At 37.2% G+C, this 23,887-nt stretch overlaps 2 protein-coding genes across 3 annotated transcripts; both read left to right on the forward strand.

Annotated features, from left to right (window-relative positions):
• Positions 1–2,316: 2,316 nt before the first annotated feature.
• LOC133303915 (putative receptor-like protein kinase At3g47110) lies at positions 2,317–8,374 on the forward strand (the record flags this gene model as incomplete). The annotated part of the gene is made up of 3 exons (XM_061503889.1): positions 2,317–2,710; positions 6,636–7,800; positions 7,939–8,374. Coding segments are annotated over 3 exons (1,933 nt in total), but the record flags the coding sequence as incomplete, so codon positions are not given.
• An 11,254-nt stretch (positions 8,375–19,628) lies between these two features.
• On the forward strand, positions 19,629–23,209 carry LOC133303909 (probable LRR receptor-like serine/threonine-protein kinase At3g47570). 2 transcript variants are annotated; one of them, XM_061503882.1, is made up of 3 exons: positions 19,629–21,707; positions 21,789–22,429; positions 22,569–23,209. In XM_061503882.1, the coding sequence occupies exons 1-3, from the start codon at positions 19,732–19,734 to the stop codon at positions 22,931–22,933; spliced, it is 2,982 nt and encodes a 993-aa protein (XP_061359866.1). In that variant the 5' UTR covers positions 19,629–19,731; the 3' UTR covers positions 22,934–23,209. The 2 variants fall into 2 exon arrangements, with proteins under 2 accessions (XP_061359866.1, XP_061359865.1); XM_061503881.1 differs by having other exon boundaries at positions 19,631–22,429; positions 22,569–23,208.
• Positions 23,210–23,887: the final 678 nt, after the last annotated feature.

The following is a 23,887-nucleotide window of genomic DNA, read 5'->3' on the forward strand; positions in this document are numbered from 1 at the left end:
TTATGATTATGTGTACATCAAAGTGAACCTTAGGGTGGAGTGATCTCCAAGGACCTCTGGTTTACTGTGATATATTCATATATCTCACCCCGTGTTGTGGGGCATCATTTCAGGTACTGATAGAGGTGAGGTTGATCGAGGCAAGAAGCGTGAGTAGACTGTACCTGATAGCTGGACATGTTGAGTTGCATGCCATTATTTTGATGCCACATGATGTATTTTGGAGGACTTAGTGCATGATCATTGTAGTAGTAATGGGTATCTGATACAGGGTTACTTGCTTTGATCATGTTCATTTTGTAGCTAAGTCCTTTGGCATGTGTATGATGATTACTGTAAGTTAAATGCATGAATGTATTTTTATGTATTGGATATGTTGAGCTGGAAAGTCAATTAGGTACCTTGTGCTAAGTTGGGAAACGTTGAGAAAACAAAGATTATGCTGCCCAATTTCCGTTAAATCAATGATGAGAGGATGAGAGTTGAGCAATGATATAGGGATATCACAAGCTTGTTAAATAGGTTGTAAAATGTGTAGGATTGATTCCCCAAGAAAGATGCATGAAAAATATGAGTATAGGAAATTGCCCAGAAGAGGGGGCTTAAGCCTGCAAATGGAGGCTTAAGCCTGCTCAGGGGGCTTAAGCGCCCATGAGGGGGCTTAAGCGCCCTGATGCACCTGTGAAGACCAAAAGCTTTCTGCCGCATGGGGCTTTAGCGCCCAAAATGGGGGCTTAAGCGCCCAGGTAGCGCGCTTAAGCGCCCTGGAGCGAGCTTAAGCGCCCTTGGTGGCTAAAAAATGTAAATTCCCTCTGTCTGTGGGCGCTTAAGCGCCCTGGAGCGAGCTTAAGCGCCCTACCCGCGTAGTTTTTCAGCATACACTGAGTTAGTAAAATTGTCATAACTTGAGCTACAGAGCTCCAAATGAGGAGCGGTTTGAAACCACGCGTAGCTAACGAAGAGATCTACAATATAGTAGAAGTTGGGAAATAAATAAGAAGTAAATTAATGTTTTAAAAATGGAATAAGAACATGATGTTAAGCTTGGTTTATCTGATTCCGCAAGGTAATACGGTTATGATCACGAAATTGGGTATTATAAATTCGGCATGTTTTAAAATGAAAAATTTATCCGGATTTTAATTGAACCCATGTGATTGTAACTGCGCTTAATATCATAATGCGATGTTAACAAACCGGTTCTAGAACGGGGTGTTACATTTTATGGTATCAGAGCAGTTTCGTAGGGAATAACTGTTAGCTATTGTTGAGTATGCTTAGTGTTTGATGCTTTTTAGTTGTTTTAGTACTCTTGATGATTATTGCATTTGTGATCACTAAGTGTGGGCCTGATCAACTCACTTCTTTGTGTAACATGTGTAGTGACATGACGAGGCACCGAAACAACCCCGGACCATCAAACACCAATGCTCAGCCATAACCTGTTTTGGCTGCTCTTGTGAGGCCCAGAAGTGGCCGTGGGGCAACGGGCATACCGCCTGATCCCGTGGCTGAAGCTCTTGCAGCCGTTCAGAGAGAGTTGGCTGCTAGCAGGCAAGCCAATGAAAATTTGTTAAAGACAAATGAAGACTCGCGGACTGCTATGGCCGCGATGATGACCGAGTTGAGGACGTTGAGGGGTCCTAGGCCCGTGAACCGGCAACCCACTCCTCCTCCTCACACTGCTACGCCTTCTCCACCTCATTCACAGGAAGAGGGTGTAGCGGGTAACAATGAAGGTGAGGCTAGCCACCATTCTGATAGTCATAGCCATCACACTGAGGTCCGTCAACCACGTGTTGAGCGTGTTGACGAGCATGAAGCTGAAGAAAGAAGATTGATGGCTTTCCGAAAACACAAACCTCCTTCTTTTAAGGGAGGTTATGAGCCAATGGCGGCTGCGAAATGGCTCCAAGCTATGGAGAAGATATTCAGGGTGATGAGATGCCCTGACGCAATGAAGTTAATCTACTCTGTTTATATGCTGGAAGAGGAAGCGGAAGATTGGTGGACCAATACCGTGCAGCCATTAGAAGCTGAAGGCCGGGAAATCACCTGGCGGTTGTTCGAGACATTGTTCTTGGATAACTATTTTCCTAGGGAGGCTAGGGAACAGAAACAGAATGAGTATAACGATCTCAAGCAAGGGTCGATGACAATTGACCAATATTTCGCCAAGTTCAATGAATTGGTGAAATATGCTAACTATGGGAGAGCCTTACCCATTCCGGCCGAGATGACCTCTAAATTTCAATGGGGTCTAAATGAGAAGATGTCTCGAAAGATGTCAAATTGTGACATCCGAGAGTTTAGTAGATTCGTGAACCAATGCCGGAAGGTGGAAGAAGTTTATGGTGTGCTGAAAAGTAAGAAGTCTTCCGAGGCACAAGCATCTGGTGCTAGTGGAGCAACTGGCTCTACTTCAGAAAAGGGTAAGAAGATGGATGACAGGAATATTAAAGAAAAATTACAAGCTAGACAGTCTGAAGAAAAGTTTAAAAGAAGCGGGAGTCAACAGAGTTGGGACAATGAAAGACCTATTGTGCCAAAGTGTGACAATTGTGGCAGGCATCACAAGGGCGTTTGTTTGATGGGCCAGAACGTATGTTTTAAGTGTGGTAGACCTGGTCACTATGCGAGGGATTGTCCCCAGATTGTGGGATGGGTTGCTCACGTGCAAGTGGTCTATGACCCTTCAGCAGCGGCACATGTTAGCACTTCGACCCAACCCCAGCTAGAGAGGTTCCCATACTTGACGGGAGGTATGACGCATGTAGATTAATATGACATGCATAGTTTATTGAGGTTGGAGCCACACATGCTTAGACTGTGAACTCAATTATGATTGTGTGATTCGTTATGTCTAGTAATTAAAGACTAGACTATGTATTGATTGCTAAAAGATGGTAAATTGTATGCAATGACCTTTCCATGGATGTAGTGGTATTACCTCCATGAGGATAGTATCCTATGAGATAGAGAATTCTCATTAAAGGTCTAGATTGAGGGGAACTTCCCTTGGAGTTAGCCTTCGGGACCTCCTTGTGGTCAGATACCTAAGAGAAACAGCCCATAGCGGATCTCTCTTGGAAGTTCCATCAGATGAGATTTTATTTATGAGGTTATTAGTAGGACCGCAGAAGGTCAGGGTTAAATATCAAGTGAATAGGTATGACCCTTGAGGAAAATGAAAGATAAAAGTGCTTGAACATATTAGTATCACCTAATTATAAAACATAGATTGAATCATGAATGAAACATTTCATCTTATGATAAGATGATGAGGGAAAGAGGAACCTATTAATAGGGTAACTTCGGGAACACAAGAAGAGTTCTCCGATAAATCCATAGATGATTGAATGAGTGGTTTTGTCGATTTTGAGGACAAAATCGTTAAAAAGGTGGGGTGAATATAATATCCCAAACTTAAGCATTTAATTGATTAAATTTAATTAAATAATTAAGCATGTTTTAGTGAATAAAATTAAGTATAAGACTTAATTAAATGAATCTGAGTCACTTTGGAGTTAAAAAGTGTACTCAGTGAAAATTAAGGGGTATAAATGGGTACTGGCAAAAGTGCCCAAAATATAAAAATAAAATTATAAATATTCCTAGAATAATATTCCAGACTTTTGGGTAAAGTTTGGTAATTAATGGAGTTGAATAGATAGACGAACTAATACCCGCATTATTTCACTTAACCAATGTTAAGTGATAAAGAACACAAAAGAACCCAAACCCCCCCAAGCAACCCGTCGAGCATCAGAGAAGAGGAAAGGAAGAAGGAGAAAGAAGAAGAAGGGAAAGGAGGGAGGAAGAGAGAGTGAGAGCAAATCTTAACCGTTTTGGGTGATTCAAAAGCCTAAACTACTCTAAATCTTCCCCTCTTTCATAATCCAAGCTTAGTTTTGAGTGGGGAGCATTGTGGAGAGGGATATTGCCCCTCAAAAATTCGGCCCTTTGTGAGATTTTGGGGTTTTGGGGGTTTCAACCTCCATGGAAGCTTGAGGAACACTCATTCCTCTATTGTGTGATCATTGGTGGTAAGTTTCCACTCTCTTTCACATGATTCTTGGAGATTTGCATGAGTTTAGGGTTAATGAATAGTGTTTTAGGGTTTTTATGAAATGTTGAGTAGATTGGCTATGTTCAAGGAAGAATGAGGCTTAGAGTATGTTGTGAAAAATGCTAGGAATGACATTTAATCGGTAGAAATGAGTTTATAGTGTTATTTTAGTATGCTTTGATGTTTGGAGAAATCTAGGCTTGGAACTATGGATTTCCTTGCATTGTTAGCATTGTTTGATTGTATTCCTTGTGTTGATAGGATTGAGGCAAGAGGACCAAGTGGAGTGACCAACCCTTGGGGTTGTGTGCAATTGAGGAAAGCTCAAGAGCAAGGTAAACCTTTGGACCTTGTGGTTGATCCCATTGAGTGTTCCACCATACTCCGTTGAGGAGAAATGGTTTATGAGATGTGATATGTAATTATGATAGTGATTGTATGCTCATGCATTGATTCATGCATTGATACATGTTATGATTGATTGATGATTATTGGTTGATGTTTGATTGTTTAAGAGTAATTGAGGAATGATTATAGAAGTAGCAATAATGAATGAGGTAATGGTTGAGGATTGTGATTGAGGTTATGAGTGATAGTATTATGATGAGGATGATTGGTAGGAACTTCCCTTGGAAACAGCCCTATGTGGATCTCCATGTGGTTAGAGCCTAAGAGGAACAGCCCTATGTGGATCCCTCTTGGAGGTTCCTAGATTGAGGAAAGGACTTCCCTTGGAAACAGCCCTATGTGGATCTCCATGTGGTTAGAGCCTAAGAGGAACAGCCCTATGTGGATCCCTCTTGGAGGTTCCTAGATTGAGGAAAGGACTTCCCTTGGAAACAGCCCTATGTGGATCTCCATGTGGTTAGAGCCTAAGAGGAACAGCCCTATGTGGATCCCTCTTGGAGGTTCCTAGATTGAGGAAAGGACTTCCCTTGGAAACAGCCCTATGTGGATCTCCATGTGGTTAGAGCCTAAGAGGAACAACCCTATGTGGATCCCTCTTGGAGGTTCCTAGATTGAGGAAAGGACTTCCCTTGGAAACAGCCCTATGTGGATCTCCATGTGGTTAGAGCCTAAGAGGAACAGCCCTATGTGGATCCCTCTTGGAGGTTCCTAGATTGAGGAAAGGACTTCCCTTGGAAACAGCCCTATGTGGATCTCCATGTGGTAAGAGCCTAAGAGAAACAGCCCTTTGAGGATCTCTCTTGGAATAGATTGAGGAAAGGACTTCCCTTGGAAACATATGTGGATCTCATGTGGTAAGAGCCTAAGAGAAACAGCCCATAGTGGATCTCTCTTGGAAGTCCATGTGATGCTTGTGGATAAGAATGTGTTAAGCTATTATGATTATGTGTACATCAAAGTGAACCTTAGGGTGGAGTGATCTCCAAGGACCTCTGGTTTACTGTGATATATTCGTATATCTCACCCCGTGTTGTGGGGCATCATTTCAGGTACTGATAGAGGTGAGGTTGATCGAGGCAAGAAGCGTGAGTAGACTGTACCTGATAGCTGGACATGTTGAGTTGCATGCCATTTAGCATTGCTATATGTATATTTTGATGCCACATGATGTATTTTGGAGGACTTAGTGCATGAATTGTAGTAGTAATGGGTATCTGATACAGGGTTACTTGCTTTGATCATGTTCATTTTGTAGCTAAGTCCTTTGGCATGTGTATGATGATTACTGTAAGTTAAATGCATGAATGTATTTTTATGTATTGGATATGTTGAGCTGGAAAGTCAATTAGGTACCTTGTGCTAAGTTGGGAAACGTTGAGAAAACAAAGATTATGCTGCCCAATTTCCGTTAAATCAATGATGAGAGGATGAGAGTTGAGCAATGATATAGGGATATCACAAGCTTGTTAAATAGGTTGTAAAATGTGTAGGATTGATTCCCCAAGAAAGATGCATGAAAAATATGAGTATAGGAAATTGCCCAGAAGAGGGGGCTTAAGCCTGCAAATGGAGGCTTAAGCCTGCTCAGGGGGCTTAAGCGCCCATGAGGGGGCTTAAGCGCCCTGATGCACCTGTGAAGACCAAAAGCTTTCTGCCGCATGGGGCTTTAGCGCCCAAAATGGGGGCTTAAGCGCCCAGGTAGCGCGCTTAAGCACCCTGGAGCGAGCTTAAGCGCCCTTGGTGGCTAAAAAATGTAAATTCCCTCTGTCTGTGGGCGCTTAAGCGCCCTGGAGCGAGCTTAAGCGCCCTACCCGCGTAGTTTTTCAGCATACACTGAGTTAGTAAAATTGTCATAACTTGAGCTACAGAGCTCCAAATGAGGAGCGGTTTGAAACCACGCGTAGCTAACGAAGAGATCTACAATATAGTAGAAGTTGGGAAATAAATAAGAAGTAAATTAATGTTTTAAAAATGGAATAAGAACATGATGTTAAGCTTGGTTTATCTGATTCCGCAAGGTAATACGGTTATGATCACGAAATTGGGTATTATAAATTCGGCATGTTTTAAAATGAAAAATTTATCCGGATTTTAATTGAACCCATGTGATTGTAACTGCGCTTAATATCATAATGCGATGTTAACAAACCGGTTCTAGAACGGGGTGTTACATCTACCAAATGAAGTGGGCCAATTGAAAAATATTGATGAGCTTCATGTCTCTGAGAATCACTTATCTGGTAATATTCCTGGAACCATTGGAGAATGCTCAAGCTTGGAGTACCTTTATTTGGCCGGGAATTCCTTCCATGGAATCATACCATCCTCTATGGCTTCACTAAAAGGTCTTCGACATTTAGACCTATCACGAAATCACTTGTCTGGATCAATTCCTGATGTTTTACAGAATATTGCTTTCTTAGAATACTTAAATGTATCATTCAACATGTTGGATGGTGAGGTACCAACTAAAGGTGTCTTTAGAAATGCAAGTGAGTTAGCAGTGACTGGAAACAACAAGCTTTGTGGAGGTGTGCTAGAGCTGCATCTACCGCCATGCCCTGTCAAAGGTAACCAACATGCAAAACACCATAATTTCAAGTTGATAACAGCAATAGTTAGTGTAGTTGCTTTTCTTCTCATATTGTCATTCATCCTCACTTTCTACTGGATGAGGAAAAGAAGCAAGAAACTATCTTCAGATTCACCAACAATTGGCCAGCTGGCCAAAGTTTCATACCAAAACCTACACAGTGGAACTGATGGGTTTTCAACAAGAAACTTGATAGGATCTGGAAGTTTGGGCTTTGTGTACAAAGGAATTATTGAGTCAGAAGACACAATTGTTGTCATAAAGGTCCTAAATCTTCAAAAGAAGGGAGTTCACAAGAGCTTCATTGCTGAATGCAATGCACTCAAAAATATCCGGCATCGAAATCTAGTTAAGATTTTAACATGTTGTTCTAGCACAGATTTCAAAGGTCAAGAATTTAAAGCTCTTGTTTTTGAGTACATGACAAATGGAAGCTTAGAAAGTTGGTTGCATCCTACAGCAAATACTGCAAATCAACCCAAATCATTGAACCTTGAGCAAAGGCTAAATATTATTAGTGATGTTGCTTCAGCAGTACATTATCTTCATTATGAATGTGAGCAAGTTGTCATTCATTGTGATCTGAAGCCTGGCAATGTTCTTCTTGATGATTGCATGGTAGCTCATGTGAGTGATTTTGGCCTAGCAAGATTGCTCTCAAGTTTTGGAGTCTCTCTGACGCAAAGTAGCACAATTGGAATAAAGGGAACTGTTGGTTATGCTCCTCCAGGTATACCCTAATATTGTTTGGTTAAGTCGTGAAATTTTTCATTTTCAAGTTTTAGCTAATGTTTATGGACCTTTATTTCCTTTTGAGTTAATTTTTTAATATCTTTAATGGCATTTACTGATTTGAATTACATTTCAGAGTATGGAATGGGTTCTGAGGTGTCAATTGAAGGCGATATGTATAGCTTCGGAATTTTGATTTTAGAAATGTTAACAGGAAGGAGACCCACAGATGAAATGTTTAAAGATGGTCACAATCTCCATAATTATGTTAAAAGTTCACTTTCGAATCACCTTTTGCGAATTGTGGACCTGACTATTCTTACCAATGAAGAAAATGCTACTGACAATGAGAACCTTGGCCTTATGCATCCTAATGTAGAAAAATGTTTGCATTCACTTTTCAAGATTGCACTTGCTTGTTCAATGGAATCACCAAAAGAAAGAATGGGTATGATTGATGTCAGAAAGGAGCTTAATCTAATCAAAAGTTTCTTCCCTTCTGGAATTTAATAGAGGTTATCCAAGAAAAAACAACATGTAGAGGCCCCATTATACTATTGCTACTAATTAATGCCAGTAGATGTTTGTGATATTTCCATATTCATGTTACCTCTTATCTTAAATGCTTTTCCTTGTAATTGTCCATTCACATTTAAAAAAACAAAGAATAAAAATGTAGTATGAGATTTCCTTATTGTTTACTTGTGCAACCATAGTCTAACTACATTACATCCACAAAAAAAGAGTTATTATTTTTGAAATTCTGGAGCAATGACGTCAATCACTCTTTATTAGAGTTTCTATTAGAGAAATATAATATAACAGAGAAGTGATCTTTTCACTCTAGTGTAAGACTAAGAAGTTTTACTCTTTATTTCAGTCGTTAATTTTCATTCATCTAACGACTATAATTTATTTGGAATTAATAAATAAATAATTAGTATAACTCAATAAATTAACTATAACTGTTAAATGAAAGGAAATCAAAAGAGTAAAACTTTTTAGTCTTACACTGAAGTCAAAAGATCTCTCCTCAATATATAAAATTATTAAATAACATTCACTTAACCACTTTAATGGTTCTTTTGGATTGAATTAGATGTATTATATGATATTATTGGAGCCTTCTTGATTACTTGATCAGGTGTTTAATTATCACCATTCTCATTCTATTAGTAAATAATTTATAGATGAGTTTGTATGTTATCCATCCATTGTCCAATAAAACTCTTGTAAAGGTTCTTTAGGAAACGTGGAATGCACAGCTTACGGTGATATCTAAAATGGTTTCAAAATGTGTGCAACCAGAGTATAAATGTTTGAGTTTAGGCATTTGCTTTCGATTTGGAGCTGTTATGTTTGGCTTTTTTTACTACGGTTTATGATTCCTTAGCCTGATAACCTTCGATTCGTGCTTTTGTCTGCTATATATTGTTAAATCATGTAAATTATTTCCGTCATCTTCCTGTATTCTTATCATAAGATAATTTTTCTATCATTAAAGTTGTTACAGGCAAAATGTTATATGTTTAGTCCTAATGTTTTTAAAAGATTATAACGAAAGATCAGCAGGACAGAACGGTGAATGCCGAAATTAAGCAGGCCCATAGTCCTACAGAGACTCATGTATGCCAGCGCAGCAGCTAATTAATTCTACGGGGACCCATGTACGATGTGGGGTAGGGGTGTGCAAAAAAACTGGTTCATTTGCCCTGTCCTTGACCCGACCTTGACCTGACCCATAAATATCTATATTTTTTGAACTGGTCTAAATACTGACCCACTTTTATTTGGGTCAGTTTTAGACCTGACTTGTTTTAATATTGACCCATTGACCCAAAACTTGACACATACACATTATGTGAAAAAAAAAGAAAAGCACAATTACATTAAAAGAAAAGTTTTAACGTAAAACAATTACGTCAAAAATTTTTACGAAAAATATTTCCATAAAAAATTTTCGCAAAATTTTTTGACGAAAAATATTTTCATCAAAATTTGTGACTAAAAACATTTTTGTAAAAAAATTTGACGGAATATTTTTTTTGTCAAATTTTTTTACGGAATCTAAATTTCGTCAAAATATTTCACAAAAACATATATTCCTCAAAAAATTTGACGAAACACATTTACATCGAAATTTTTTGACGGAAAAAATTTTCATCAAAATTCTTTACAGATTTCGAATTTCGGCGAAAGTTTTCGACGGAAACATTTTCATTAAACTTTTTAACAAAAAAAAATTTCGTCGAAATATTTAGCGAAACACATTTCTATCGAAAATTTTCGACTAAATATTTTGTCAAGTTTTTTGATAAAAAATATTTCTATCAAAATTTTCACCGGAACACATTTCTGTAAAATAATTTCGTAAAATTTTTTGACAAAAAATATTTTGATAAAAATTTTGACGGAAAAAATATTCTGTCAAAATTCTTTAGAGAATTTAAATGTCATCGAAAGTTTCAAATGAAACATTTCCCTCAAAACAATTTCCATCGAAAATTTGGACGAAACACATTTTCATCAAAAAAATTTGACGGAAAAAAATTTCATCAAAATTCTTTACAGATTTTAAATTTCGGCGAATGTTTTCGACGGAAAAATTTTCGTTAAATTTTTTGACAAAAAAAAAAAATTTCGTCGAAATTTTTAGCGAAACACACTTCCATCGAAAATTTTCAACTAAATATTTTCGTCAAGTTTTTTGATAAAAAATATTTCCATCAAAAATTTCTACGAAACACATTTCTGTAAAAAAAAATTTCGATAAAAAATTTTGACGGAAAAAATATTCTGTCAAAATTCTTTAGAGAATCCAAATTTCGTCGAAAGTTTCAAATGAAACATTTTTTCCGAAACAATTTCCGTTGGAATTTTCGTCAGAACACATTCACATCGAAATTTTGAACGAAAAACATTCCGTCAAAATTTTTGATAGAATTTTTTTTTCGTTTAAAACTTTTGATGGAAGAAATCATTTTCGTCAAAACTTTTGACGGAAACTAAATTTCGATAGAAAATTTATTTTTGTACAAATTTTCATTAGAGAAAAATTTTTGTTGCTTTTCGACAAAAAGTATTCCGACGAAAAAATAATTTTGTAACGAAATTCTTGTCATTTGCAATGTAGAAATTTCGACGAAATTTTGTGAAGAAACCAAAATTTGTGACGAAATTCGGGTCAGGTCATACGATCATGGATACGTTTATGCAATGTTGTGTACAAGATTGTTACAAAGCTTGCAGCAAACAGATTGAGCACTATCGATCATGGATACGTTCGTTGGTCATGCCTAATCAGTGCAGTTTTGGAGCATATTTATATCATATACTTTGGGGTGACAAATGAGAACTACAAGGTTATCTCTAGCAGGCAGCATGATAACTTTGATTCAGTCAGTCATACGATACCTGCTCTTCCAACTTAGTCGATGCAAACAGGGATTCTTCCTGTGAGCACTGTTGATGCGATTGAGCAAGCCTCAAGGGTTCTTGGAATTGGGCGATGTTCCAACACTTGTTACCAGCAGTGGTGGTGTTACAAATAGCAAGCACTGTTTTTGCGGTTGTTCTTGGGGTTGAACCTAGCATGGAATTAATTGGGCTATGTTCCAACACTTAACATTTCTTTTCAATCTCTATGAGTCATTGGGTGTATATGAACTTAACACGTACATGATATGATATGAGCATTCACAAGGATGGAAACTGGTCTTTGCGGTTGTTCTTGGGGTTGAACCTAGCATGGAAGATGTGGTACCGATACTACCGAAAGTTGTATGTGGAAGGAGACTCCCGCGTGGCAATTGATGTGAGATGACCAATGGATGCTCCGAACATCATCCATATTATAATCTTGTGCTTCGCTGCAAACAATTGATGTGGTTAAGGTTGCTCAAATTTACAGGGAAGGGAATGCTGTAGCAGATTGGTTGGCTTCCTACTCTCACACTTGTAACCTGAACCTGCAACTGTTCATACAACACAACCTCCAAGCGAGTGTGAAAACTGTCTGCAGTGTGATATGCGGTGTGTTGCTTTTTCTAGAATGGGTCGTACTTGGTTTGTTTTTACTCAAAAAAAAAAGATTATAACTTATAATTGTCGATGTTATACTATAAAATTACTTTCAGGAATAAACTAGATTTTGAACACTAAAATTACAAGTTTATTATTATTACTATTTCATACTCTTTAAGCATTTTGATGATATTCACCATAAAACATCAAAACTACATAATATAAATAAATCATTTCTTGTCCTCTCTAATAATTCAATTTATAAAGTAATCTCTTTTTTATACAATATAAACAAAATATATTATCGTAAAATCATATTTCAAATAATATAGACTAAAAGCAACACTAAAAGCAGTTGCTGAGTGCTACAAAATTTGACAAAATTGAGATCCCTTTGGCTCCAAATATGACACAATTTTAATTCTAAAAGTAGCAATAAATAATGGATAATCCAACATTTTACAAATCATCAACCTCAAGCAATACAGGAATTCGTAGCACAAGATTTGACAATTTTTTTAAATTCAACCAGGAAGTCATAAAGGGTGGCACAGACACAGTGCACAGGGCTGAGGCTCCCACAGTCCCTCCATTGTAGGGTATGGGGTAAGTCAGATGGGCGCATCCATAGCTCATGATAGAAGAGGAGGCTGTTTACACAACCAGAATTTCGCCAACAAGTCACAATACAACAAGCTTATTGTTGCAACACGATGAGCTAATGCTGACCTACAAGAGAACTCTACAGAACATTTATAGACTAAAGAGAATTAATTAAATAAAAAAAAAATTAAGTCCATTTGAATAAGATCATGTAGCTTCATAGTTAATCAGAACCGTCTCTGTTTCTTACCAGTCATGCATACACATCTAATGGACTTGTCATCTACCATAATTTTCTATGTGCACTATATTTACATCCCTAACCTATGAATTACTTCGTGCGTAGTGACTTTAAGTTGCACCACCTTTACAAATATCACACTAACCCTGCAAAATCGTCCCCCTTATTCATAACAGTCCAACGTGAGAATGTGCTACCCAACCCCTTTCAATGCTTCACTCTGCTTGATGGCTTTCAATCTTAAGCTATTTGGCCCTACATATAGCACCCTGCATAACTGTTTCGCACATCATGTGCCATACTGCCATAATCATAGAAGAGCAGCATAATTGATCATTAAAAAAGTCGAAACAAAGTTAAATTGAATTTAATGTTGACTTTAAGTGAGGATTCCTTGATCTAGATCAGGCTCAGTACAGAAAAACCAATTAGGACAGAGGTTTCAGATCATTTATCAGCACTCAAATAATGGAATAATGTCACTACTCAAGCAACATAAGTACATAACTAGTAAAAAAAAAAAAATAACCGCGTGAACATCATCTAGAAGAGGTAAGGTGGAGCCAGCTTCTATACAACCTAGGAATAACCTCACCTTTGCATTAGATTCATCCATATTTCCCAGGAATAGAACCCTCAAATTTTGCATTATTCACACTTGTACAGCACTTCTTACAGCAAGATTATACAATCATAAATTGAGAACTTTGCTACACAATTCAAAACTCACGTTTATTAAGTACTGACCAAGTAAATGCCGCACATAATCATTTCTCTTCAAGCTATATGCCACCCTAGGGCCGTTTGGTACACGGATTTTTCCCGGATTTTCGGGAAACTGAAATTTTTAAAATTTTAAATTTTTAGATATTATCGTAAACTGAATGTAAAAATCATATTTTTGAAAATCGAGATTCCTGGACAAATAAAAGAATAAAGAAAAATTAAAACCAAAAGAAAAAAAAATTGCATTTGATATCTTTGAGCAATAAACTCAATATTTAAAAGCAATTGTCATTTGTTAAAAGTATTTCAGGTGGCCTGTATCTAGTTTTGGGCATGGCTCATTGTACATTCAGTAGTTACTGTAAAGAACCTTGGGATACACCACCCCAAAAGCTAGCTCTAAGGGTGAGAGTGACTAAGGCCTTATAAACTCCACATTAGTTGGCTCAACAACTAATGTGAGACTATATTCTCAACTAATGCAACAGGCACAGCCTACCTGTGCTAAGAAACTCCACAAGAGAAAATGGGGGACGGCAAGGCTCTGATACCATGTAAAGAACCTTGGGATATATATATCTCAACACGCCCCTTCACACGAGAGCCCTTTGGGCTTGAAGCGTGGAGAATGCAACAGGCCCAGCCTACCGTTACATTGACAGAGCGTTGATAATCACATTCTCCTTTTGGGTGTATTGGGATTAGGGTTTGGGTGTGAGCGAGTACAACTTATAATCTACATCAATCATAGTGAATTTCTCTCCATTTTTCCCACGGCCATTAATTCTGTGCCTATTACTCCTCTCCTTATTCTCTGCAGCAGAGCGTCTGGATATCAAAAGGGGGAAAGCATGTATAAAACACGACTGTAACAAAGGTAGTAAAAACGATTCCTCTGTTGATAAAAACACAAGTTATTCAGTGGGAAAACAAAACCTCAAATCTTGAAACTGAAGCCACCTAAAACAAAATGCAACTCCATCACAACAGGCAAAACACGAGAAGAAAGTATCTAAATTCAAATCCAACCAACCAATAAGCAGAATGGAACCCTCGTGTGTGTGTATATATATATATGTATATATATTGCTCCATAAAGCTACCTAATGTGTGTACACTTTTGTTTTTCCTTCTTGCTCATTCATTCTCTAATTTTTGGGCACCTCAAGTCGGACTCAAGATTAAAGACGATCACAAGAGAGCTCCTTTACTTCTTGCTTTCTTTAATGTGTTTTTCCTCAAATTATTGGCAGAGCTATTTGGTTGTCAATGTATGCAAGTGTACACATAAATTTGGTCATATATTTTTTTAGTAAAGAAATATTTTTTTTAATTAATTATGAATGTCACTCAAGGAGCAATTTTAGTGGTTGCATTGCAAGCACATGTACTAAGAAAGAAATACATCGTGGTTACGGAATGTTTAAATCAATTTGAAGCCTCCTCGGGTCAAAGAGTGAATAATGGAAAATCTAACATCTTTTTACCCATAAATGTCTCTAATGAAATGACTGCGAAAATAGTGAATATTAGTGGTTTTACTCCTACCACTAATCTTGGGAGATTCCTGGGTGCTATGATGAAGCATGGTAGAGTCAATAGAAGCCTCTATCGAGACATCTTGGACAAAGTACATAACAAATTAAATGGCTGGGCAAGCCACAATCTTTCCATGGCTTGAAGGGTTATACTTGCAAAATCTGTCATCTCTTCCATCCCTTTGTTCCAGATGCAAAGAGGCATCATCCCCATGGGAATTTGTGATGACATGGAAAAGCTTCAAAGAAAATTCATATGGGGAGATTCCAACTCAAAAAAGAAAGCTCATGTCATCTCTTGGGAGCAAATCTGTACTCCTAAGAATCTAGGTGGTCTCGGATTAATGAAGTTAAAAAAACAAAATGAAGCCTTTATGCATAAAATGGCTTGGTCAATCATTAACTCCCCTGATTAGCTTTGGACTCAAATTCTTATTGCTAAATATGGTAGATATAAGGATCTGACTAGCTCCCCATCATGTAAATCGTATGACTCAAATTTGTGGAGAAATCTTTGTAAAATCTGGCCTGACATGTTGGAAGGCCTTGTCTGGCAGGTTGGTGATGGACAAAAAATTAACTTCTGGTTTGATAACTGGATTGGAGAGATCCCCAGGCTGATTGATGTAGCTAAACATCAACCTCATCCTCTCTTATTATCCGATTATGTAGCAGAAGTTGTTGAACACATTACAGGAACTTGGAACTCAAACTTCATTTCTAGCTTTTTTGAATATGATGTTATTAAGCTTATTTCCGCCATCCCTCCCCCTTCTAGTTGTGCTGGAGCTGATAGTTTAATGTGGAAAAATTACAATCCTTCCACTTCTCTTGTTAAACAAGCATATGTTAAAATATCTAAATTTGTTAATAGCTGTACTGACTTTCCCTTGAGCAGGATATGGAGTTGGAAGGGCCCAGAAAAAATTAAATTCCAAATTTGGAAGATGTCTCATGGCAGAATGCTCACCAGGAATATAACTGCTCTTTGGGGATCTGGCTCGGATAGATGGTGGTGGCGGCAGTGGTGGTAATGGTGGCGATGGTGACGGCTGTGGCTGCGACGATGGTGGTGGTGGTTGGTGGCGGTGGCATGGTGGTGGTAGTGATGGCAGTGGCTACGACAATCGTGGTGGCGATGGTGGTTGTAATGACATAGTGGTGGTGGTGACGGCAATGGCTGCGACGATGTTGGTGGTGACAGCAGTGGCTGTGATGGTGGTGGTGGTAGTTGGTGGCGGTGGCGGTGGCGGTGGTGGTGCTAATGGTGGTGGTGGTGACGGCGGTGGCTGCGACGATGGTGGTGGTGGTAATGGTATGGTGGTGGTGGTGACAGCAGTGGCTGCGACGATGGTGGTGGTGGTAATGATATGGTGGTGGTGGTGACAGCAGTGGCTGCAACGATGGTGGTGGTAGTTGGTCGCGGTGGTAGCGATGGTGGTGGCGATAGTGGTAAGGGTGGTGATGGTGGTGGTTGGTGGCGGTGGCATAGTGGTTGTAGTGATGGTCGTGGTTGCAGCGGTGATGGTAGTGGTAGCGATGGTGGTGGTTATGACATGGTGGTGGTGGTGACGGCAATGGCTGCGACGATGGTGGTGGTGTGGTGGTGGTGACGATGGCACTGGTGGTACGACGATAACGGCAACGATGGTAGTGTGTCGGGATGATGGTGATAGTGGTGATGATGGTAGTGGTGAAGAGTAATTGAGAGAGACAAGTGTTTTTCATTTTGTGCCCGGGAATAAAAAAGCAGAAATTTTTTTATTCTTTTTTCTGTTCCTCAGCACAAAAATTAAATCGGTTCATCCCGAGAACAAAAAAATAAATCGGTTTTACTAAACGAGTTTCCTATCCATTTCTATTCCCGGGAACATAAACTAAAAAAAAAGTGATTTTGGGAAGGTTGTCATGCACACCCTAAGTGCATCATTCTCCCCTGCTATGAAAATATATGATTGGATAAACTAATGGCTACGCATCTGATAACAAAGAGAAGGATATCAGTCCTTTGGGGATTCTAAACCAGGGACAAAATTGGGGAGTACGACCTAGATCATAGTCCACCTTTCAAGATATTAAGATGCAACTCAACATTCATAACTTTGATGACTATGATCATAACACAATTTATGATGATTATCCAATTTATAAGGACTATCCATCTTATGATGAAAATTCATTTTATGATGATAATTCAGTCTGTGATAAATCTGATAGAGAATATGATGATAAATATCTAAAAGAAAAAGAATTATTAGTTGAGTTTTACTTAAAGAGATTGCTATCAGTAAAGATGAAGAAGATTTGATGACGAATATTTTTCTAGAAGGGGATAATGATGCCTTTACGGTTGGCCCATTACATGGCCTAACCATTGATTCAGGAAGTCCGGAGCCAACCAGAATTGTGACTCAATAAGTATGGTCAAATTGATAAAAAAAATAGTAATTTAAAATATAACAAATTATGATCAAATTCTAATCCAAATAAAGCCGCAGATATTATTGTGGTTTGTTTGACAAGAAAATGAAAGCAACACATTTGGCATGATTTGAGATCTAAGATTTAGGACGTGTTTTGAATGACTTAATTGTAATTATTTATTTATTCTTAGAATTTAATTACCGTTATATTTATTTTAGGAAATTTCCATATTTTTAGGATTTTAGATTTTGAATTTTGGATTAATTTGTGATTATTCTATAAAAGGGTGCTTATAACCCTTATTGTATGAGTTAAATTTTGTTATTTGTTAATTAAAAACTGAGAATTAGAGGGTTATTCTTTTACCAAATCCTAACTTTCTTCTAGCCACCTTTTTTATGTGCTTTCGACGTCAAATAGTTTACGATAGAATGAATATGGTGGATGTTATCAAAGAACTGCATCTAGTGATGAAGGTCTAACAAATTGATTCCAGATTTTATTTTATTTTTCCCTTAGTTATATCACTTTTTGATCCAGAAAAAATTCTGTTTGGATGTAAGTGACTTATCTTTGTTCAGAGTTAGCACTTTGGTTTTCTATTTGTGCTAGTATTGAACATCGTTCACTTTTGTTTATCATATGTTATTTGCATATAGTTGGATCACCTGATCACTTGAATTCCGTTACATATATTCTCGATCAATTTACACAAGTTAATAAATTTCAAGAAAACCGAGGATAATTTAGTTTTTAGTTTTGTTTCCTTCCACTTCTCTCATTACAAACTTAAGTATGGGACTGATACCTTGTGGTGGTAAAGTATCCAATATGCTTTTAAGTCCAGAGACTGACATAAATGACTTCCTGTTGTAGCAATATCCGCTGGTCCACATAGCATTAGGAGAAAACCTCATCTTCCTGTCTTCCACCCCAAAATAAACGATTGTAAGGTAACACACAAAAAAGACTAATCATGATGAAGCAGACAAGCTAGCATTGACTTTTATTAGAAGCAATACATTAAAATTTATCCAGACTTTGTATAGAACGTATTAACCAGGGCATGACCACTGACTAGTAAGAAAAACTAGAGAGAAACCATATAGACAAAGACCGAAGAGTGAGAAAGGCCAAGTTTTATTCATTAATCACGAAGAAATTCTTATGTATTTTCAGATTAATTCATTCAGCTACTTAACTTCTATAATAAATTATTTTGACAACATAAATCTAATTTAATTTTTCAGTGTGACTTGCTATGTATGTCTTCATTGAATTGATGTATTAGCATGTGATATATATTCTGCTTCCTTTTGTGACAAAAGCTCCGACTAGACGATATTATCTCAGAGGGTAAACAATTTTGTTATGCACGCACCTAAATTTTCACCCCGTTTTAATGCCAATGGCCACATAATACAAGCTCATCAATATTGCTCGAAAATCACTAAGGTAGATATGATGACAAAAATGACTCCTCTCTATAGCAATATCAGCTGGTCCACATAACATTAAGAAAAAACCTCATCTTCCAATTTTCCACAACCCCAAAAAGCAGTCAAGCATCGACTTTTATCAAAAGCAATAAATTCAAGTTTATCAAGAGTTCCCTTGGTGGGAAACGTATAAACCGGGGGCATGACTGCGGACTAATACGCAAAATTACATAAAAAAAACAGAGAGATGCAGACTGAAGAGTGAGAAAAGACTGAAGAGTTAGTTCTTTTGTATTTTTAGATTAATTCATTCAACTATTTAAATTTTAATAAATTATTTTTAAATTATTTTGACAACATATATTTAATTTAATTCCTAAATGACATGCTATGTCGAACAGACATTTACTGGGAGCATTGACAACTGACTAGTAACCAAAATTAGAGGGAAAACCAGAGAGATATCAAGACAGAAGAGAGAAAAGGCCAAGTTTTATTCACTAAAAGAAATTCTTATGTATCTTCATATTAATACACCCAACTACTTCATAAATTATCATAAAATTAATTTGAGAACATAAATTTAATTTAATTCCTATCTAATCTCAACGTTTGATAATACATAGCTTTTCAATCTAGAAGAAATTCCAAGTCATTACTGGCGATGTACCAATTCAGGAGTTATTGGTTACTAAATTCCCATTGATCGGGCCCACGTCTGTTGGCATCTTTATGGTCCTTTTTCTTCTCTTCACACCTAAGTCCATGTAAATGCTGCAAATAAGTCCTTTTACTTGACTTATAAGTGGTGCTAATTTCCTATTGCGTTGCCTCCATTATTTAAGTGCATAGAGTAACACAAGGAAGTAATATCCCACATCTGTGTTTCCATCCAATTATCAAACTCCGGTAGTCTCGTCTTCCTCAACCAAAAAATGAAGCCCTTTTCTCTCATCATACATGAATTTGGTTCTACATGCCTTCCCCTATTTCTTCTCTTAATTACTTTGAACTCACTTTGGTTTGGCCCAAACACAACTGCCTCTGCATCAGGAAATGAAACTGATCACTTGGCATTGCTCAAATTCAAGGAATCAATATCCAATGACCCATCTGGAATCTTGTTCTCTTGGAATAGTTCTATCCACTTCTGCAACTGGCATGGACTCACATGCAGCCCCATGCATCAAAGAGTTACCGAGTTGAACCTACAAGGTTATCAATTGCATGGGCTCATATCTCCACAAATTGGCAATCTTTCTTTTCTTATAGAACTCAACCTCGCAAATAACAACTTCTACGGAAAAATCCCACAAGAATTGGGTCGATTGTTACAACTGCAGCAACTCTCTCTCGTCAATAACTCATTGACTGGGGGAATTCCTACAAACTTGACAAGTTGCTCTGATCTCAAAAGCTTATTATTGGGAGGGAATAATCTTATTAGCAGCATACCAATTGAAATTGCCTCTCTCCAGAAACTTCAGATATTGTACGTTGCAAGAAACAATTTAACCGGAGGAGTCCCGCCATTCATAGGAAATTTTTCATCCCTAAATCATCTCAGGGTGGGTTATAATAACTTGGAGGGAGAAATTCCACAAGAAATATGCCGCCTTAAAAACCTGACATTGATAGCAGTGGGTGTAAACAAATTGTCGGGTACATTTCCTTCTTGTCTTTATAATATGTCATCTCTTACTATAATCACAGCTACAGAGAACCAATTTAATGGCTCTCTTCCACCCAATATGTTCCTCACCCTTCCCAATCTCCAAGACTTTGAAATTGGTGAGAATCAAATCTCAGGTTTGATTCCCACTTCCATTGCAAATGCTTCTATCCTTCAAGTACTTGATATCGGTGCAAACCATTTTGTAGGACAAGTTCCGAGTATGGGGAAGCTAAGAGATCTGTATTTCCTACAATTGTCTGAAAGCAATCTAGGTGGCAATTTAACTACGGATTTGGATTTCTTAAAATCATTGACAAACTGTAGTAAGTTGCAACTATTAGGTATCGCCAACAATAAGTTTGTAGGTCATTTGCCAAATTGCTTGGGTAATTTATCCTCCCAACTCACTCAACTAGATCTTGGGGGTAATCAGATATCAGGACAAATTCCTACAGAATTAGGAAATCTAATTAGCTTAACTCTCTTGGGCATGGAAAATAGTCGTCTTGAAGGGATTATTCCATCTGCTTTTGGAAAGTTTCAGAATATGCAACTTTTATATTTGGGTGGAAACAAGCTGTCAGGAAATATACCATCCATCATAGGCAACCTCAGTTTGTTGTTTTATTTGGATTTAGACCAAAATTTGTTAGAAGGAAATATTCCTACAAGTATAGGGAATTGTCAAAAGTTGCAAGTTCTAGACCTTTCCCGGAACTACCTTAGAGGAACTATACCCTTAGAGATTTTTAGTCTTTCCTCTTTAACAAATTTACTAGACTTGTCACATAACTCATTAAGTGGTAGTCTACCAAATGAAGTGGGCCAATTAAAAAATATTAATGTGCTTAATGTCTCTGAAAATCATCTGTCTGGTAATATTCCTATAACCATTGGAGAATGCTCAAGCTTGGAGTACCTTTATTTGAAGGGGAATTCTTTCCTTGGAATCATACCATCCTCTTTGGCTTCACTAAAAGGTCTTCGACATTTAGATCTATCACGAAATCACTTGTCTGGATTAATCCCTGATGTTTTGCAAAATATTGCTTTTTTAGAATACTTAAATGTATCATTTAACATGTTGGATGGCGAGGTACCAACTAAAGGTGTCTTTCGAAATGCAAGTGAGTTAGTAGTGACTGGAAACAACAAGCTTTGTGGAGGTGTTTTAGAGCTGCATCTACCGCCATGCCCTGTCAAAGGTGACCAACATGCAAAACACCACAATTCCAGGTTGATAGCAGTGATAATTAGTGTAGTTTCTTTTCTTCTGATACTTTCATTCGTTCTCACTTTCTTTTGGATGAGGAAAAGAAGCAAGAAACAATCATCTGATTCACCAACAATTGACCAGTTGGCCAAGGTTTCATACCAAAATCTACACCATGGAACCGATGGGTTTTCAACAAGAAACTTGATAGGATCTGGAAGTTTCGGCTCTGTGTACAAAGGAACTATTGAGCCAGAAGACACAGTTGTTGCCATAAAAGTCCTAAATCTTCAAAAGAAGGGAGCTCACAAGAGTTTCATGGCTGAATGCAATGCACTCAAAAATATTAGGCATCGAAATCTGGTTAAGATTTTAACATGTTGTTCTAGCATAGATTTCAAAGGTCAAGAATTTAAAGCTCTTGTTTTTGAGTACATGACAAATGGAAGCTTAGAAAGTTGGTTGCATCCAGCAGCAGATATTACAGATCGGCCTAGATCTTTGAACCTTGAGGAAATGTTAAATATTATTAATGATGTTGCTTCAGCAGTTCATTATCTTCACTACGAATGTGAGCAAGCTATCATTCATTGTGATTTGAAGCCTAGTAATGTTCTTCTTGATGATTGCATGGTAGCTCATGTAAGTGATTTTGGCCTAGCACGAATACTCTCAAGTGTTGGAGTCTCTTTGATGCAAAGTAGCACAATTGGAATAAAGGGAACTATTGGTTATGCTCCTCCAGGTATACCCTAATATTGTTTTGTTAAGTTGTGAAATTTTTTATTTTCAAGTTTTAGCAAATGTTTATAGAATTTTATTTTCTTTTGGGTTAATTTTTTTTATATTTTTAGTGGCATTTACTGATTTGCATTACATTTCAGAGTACGGAATGGGTTCTGAGGTGTCAATTGAAGGTGATATGTATAGCTTCGGAATTCTGATTTTAGAACTGCTAACCGGAAGGAGACCAACAGATGAAATGTTTAAAGATGGTCACAATCTCCACAATTATGTTAAAATTTCATTTTTGAATAACCTTTTGCAGATTGTGGACCTGACTATTCTCAACGAAGAAAATGCTACTAGCAATGAGAACTTTGGCCTTATGCATCCTAATGTAGAAAATTGTTTGCGTTCGCTTTTTAAGATTGCACTTGCTTGTTCACTGGAATCACCAAAAGAAAGAATAAGCATGATTGATGTCATGAAGGAGCTTAATCTAATCAAAAGTTTCTTCCTTTCATAAATTTAATGGAGGTTGTCCAAAACAAAAAAATGATGTAGAGGCGTCATCATACTATAGCTACTAATTAATGCCAATAGATGTTTGATATCTTTCGAATGTTACCTCTTATTGTAAATGTTTTTCCTTACTCACATTTAAAAATACTAATAAATTATTTGATATCAACCTAGATCATTGTCCATTATCTATAGCAATATCAGCTAGTCCACGTAGCATTATGAGAAAACCTCATCTTCCAATTTTTCTCAACCCCAAAAAGTAGTAGTGACATAAATTATTTGATATCTTTCCCCATTCATGTTACCTCTTATCTTAAATGATTTTCTTTGTAGTTGTCCATTTACATTTAAAAAAAAAAAGAGAGAATAAAACTGCAGTATGAGATTTTCTTATTGTTTACTTGTGCAACCATAGTCTAAGTGCATTATATCCACACAAAAGAGATATTATTTTTGAAATTCTAAAAAATGAGTCAACCTGGTTGACTCGTAACCCGCAAAAAATGAGTTGGGTTGGGTTGAAAAAAATGAGCTGACAACCCGAATCAGCCCGACCCGAGCCTGCTCGAAAAAAATCGTGCCAATCCGCTAGTCAAACGAGTCATTTCGCGGGTTGGCTCCAAGCAAAAATGCAAAAGATCAAACCACTTACCCATATAATATCCCTAACCTAATTAATTAGTAAATTACAAGTAATTAAATAATTAAGCATGTTTTAGTGAGTAAAATTAAGTATAAGGCTTAATGAAATGAATCTGAGTCACTTTGGAGTTAAAAAGTGTACTCAGCGAAAATTAAGGAGTATAAATGGGTACTGGCAAAAGTGCCCAAAATATAAAAATAAAGTTGTAAATATTCCTAGAATAATATTCCAGACTTTTGGGTAAAGTTTGGTAATTAATGGAGTTGAATAGATAGACGAACCAATACCCGCTTAAAGCCACTTAACATAAGT

The sequence above is a fragment of the Gastrolobium bilobum genome, unplaced genomic scaffold (assembly GCF_033153095.1).
Source record: "Gastrolobium bilobum isolate Gb01-03AN ecotype WA unplaced genomic scaffold, APGP_CSIRO_Gbil_v1 utg15030, whole genome shotgun sequence".
Lineage (NCBI taxonomy): Eukaryota > Viridiplantae > Streptophyta > Magnoliopsida > Fabales > Fabaceae > Gastrolobium > Gastrolobium bilobum.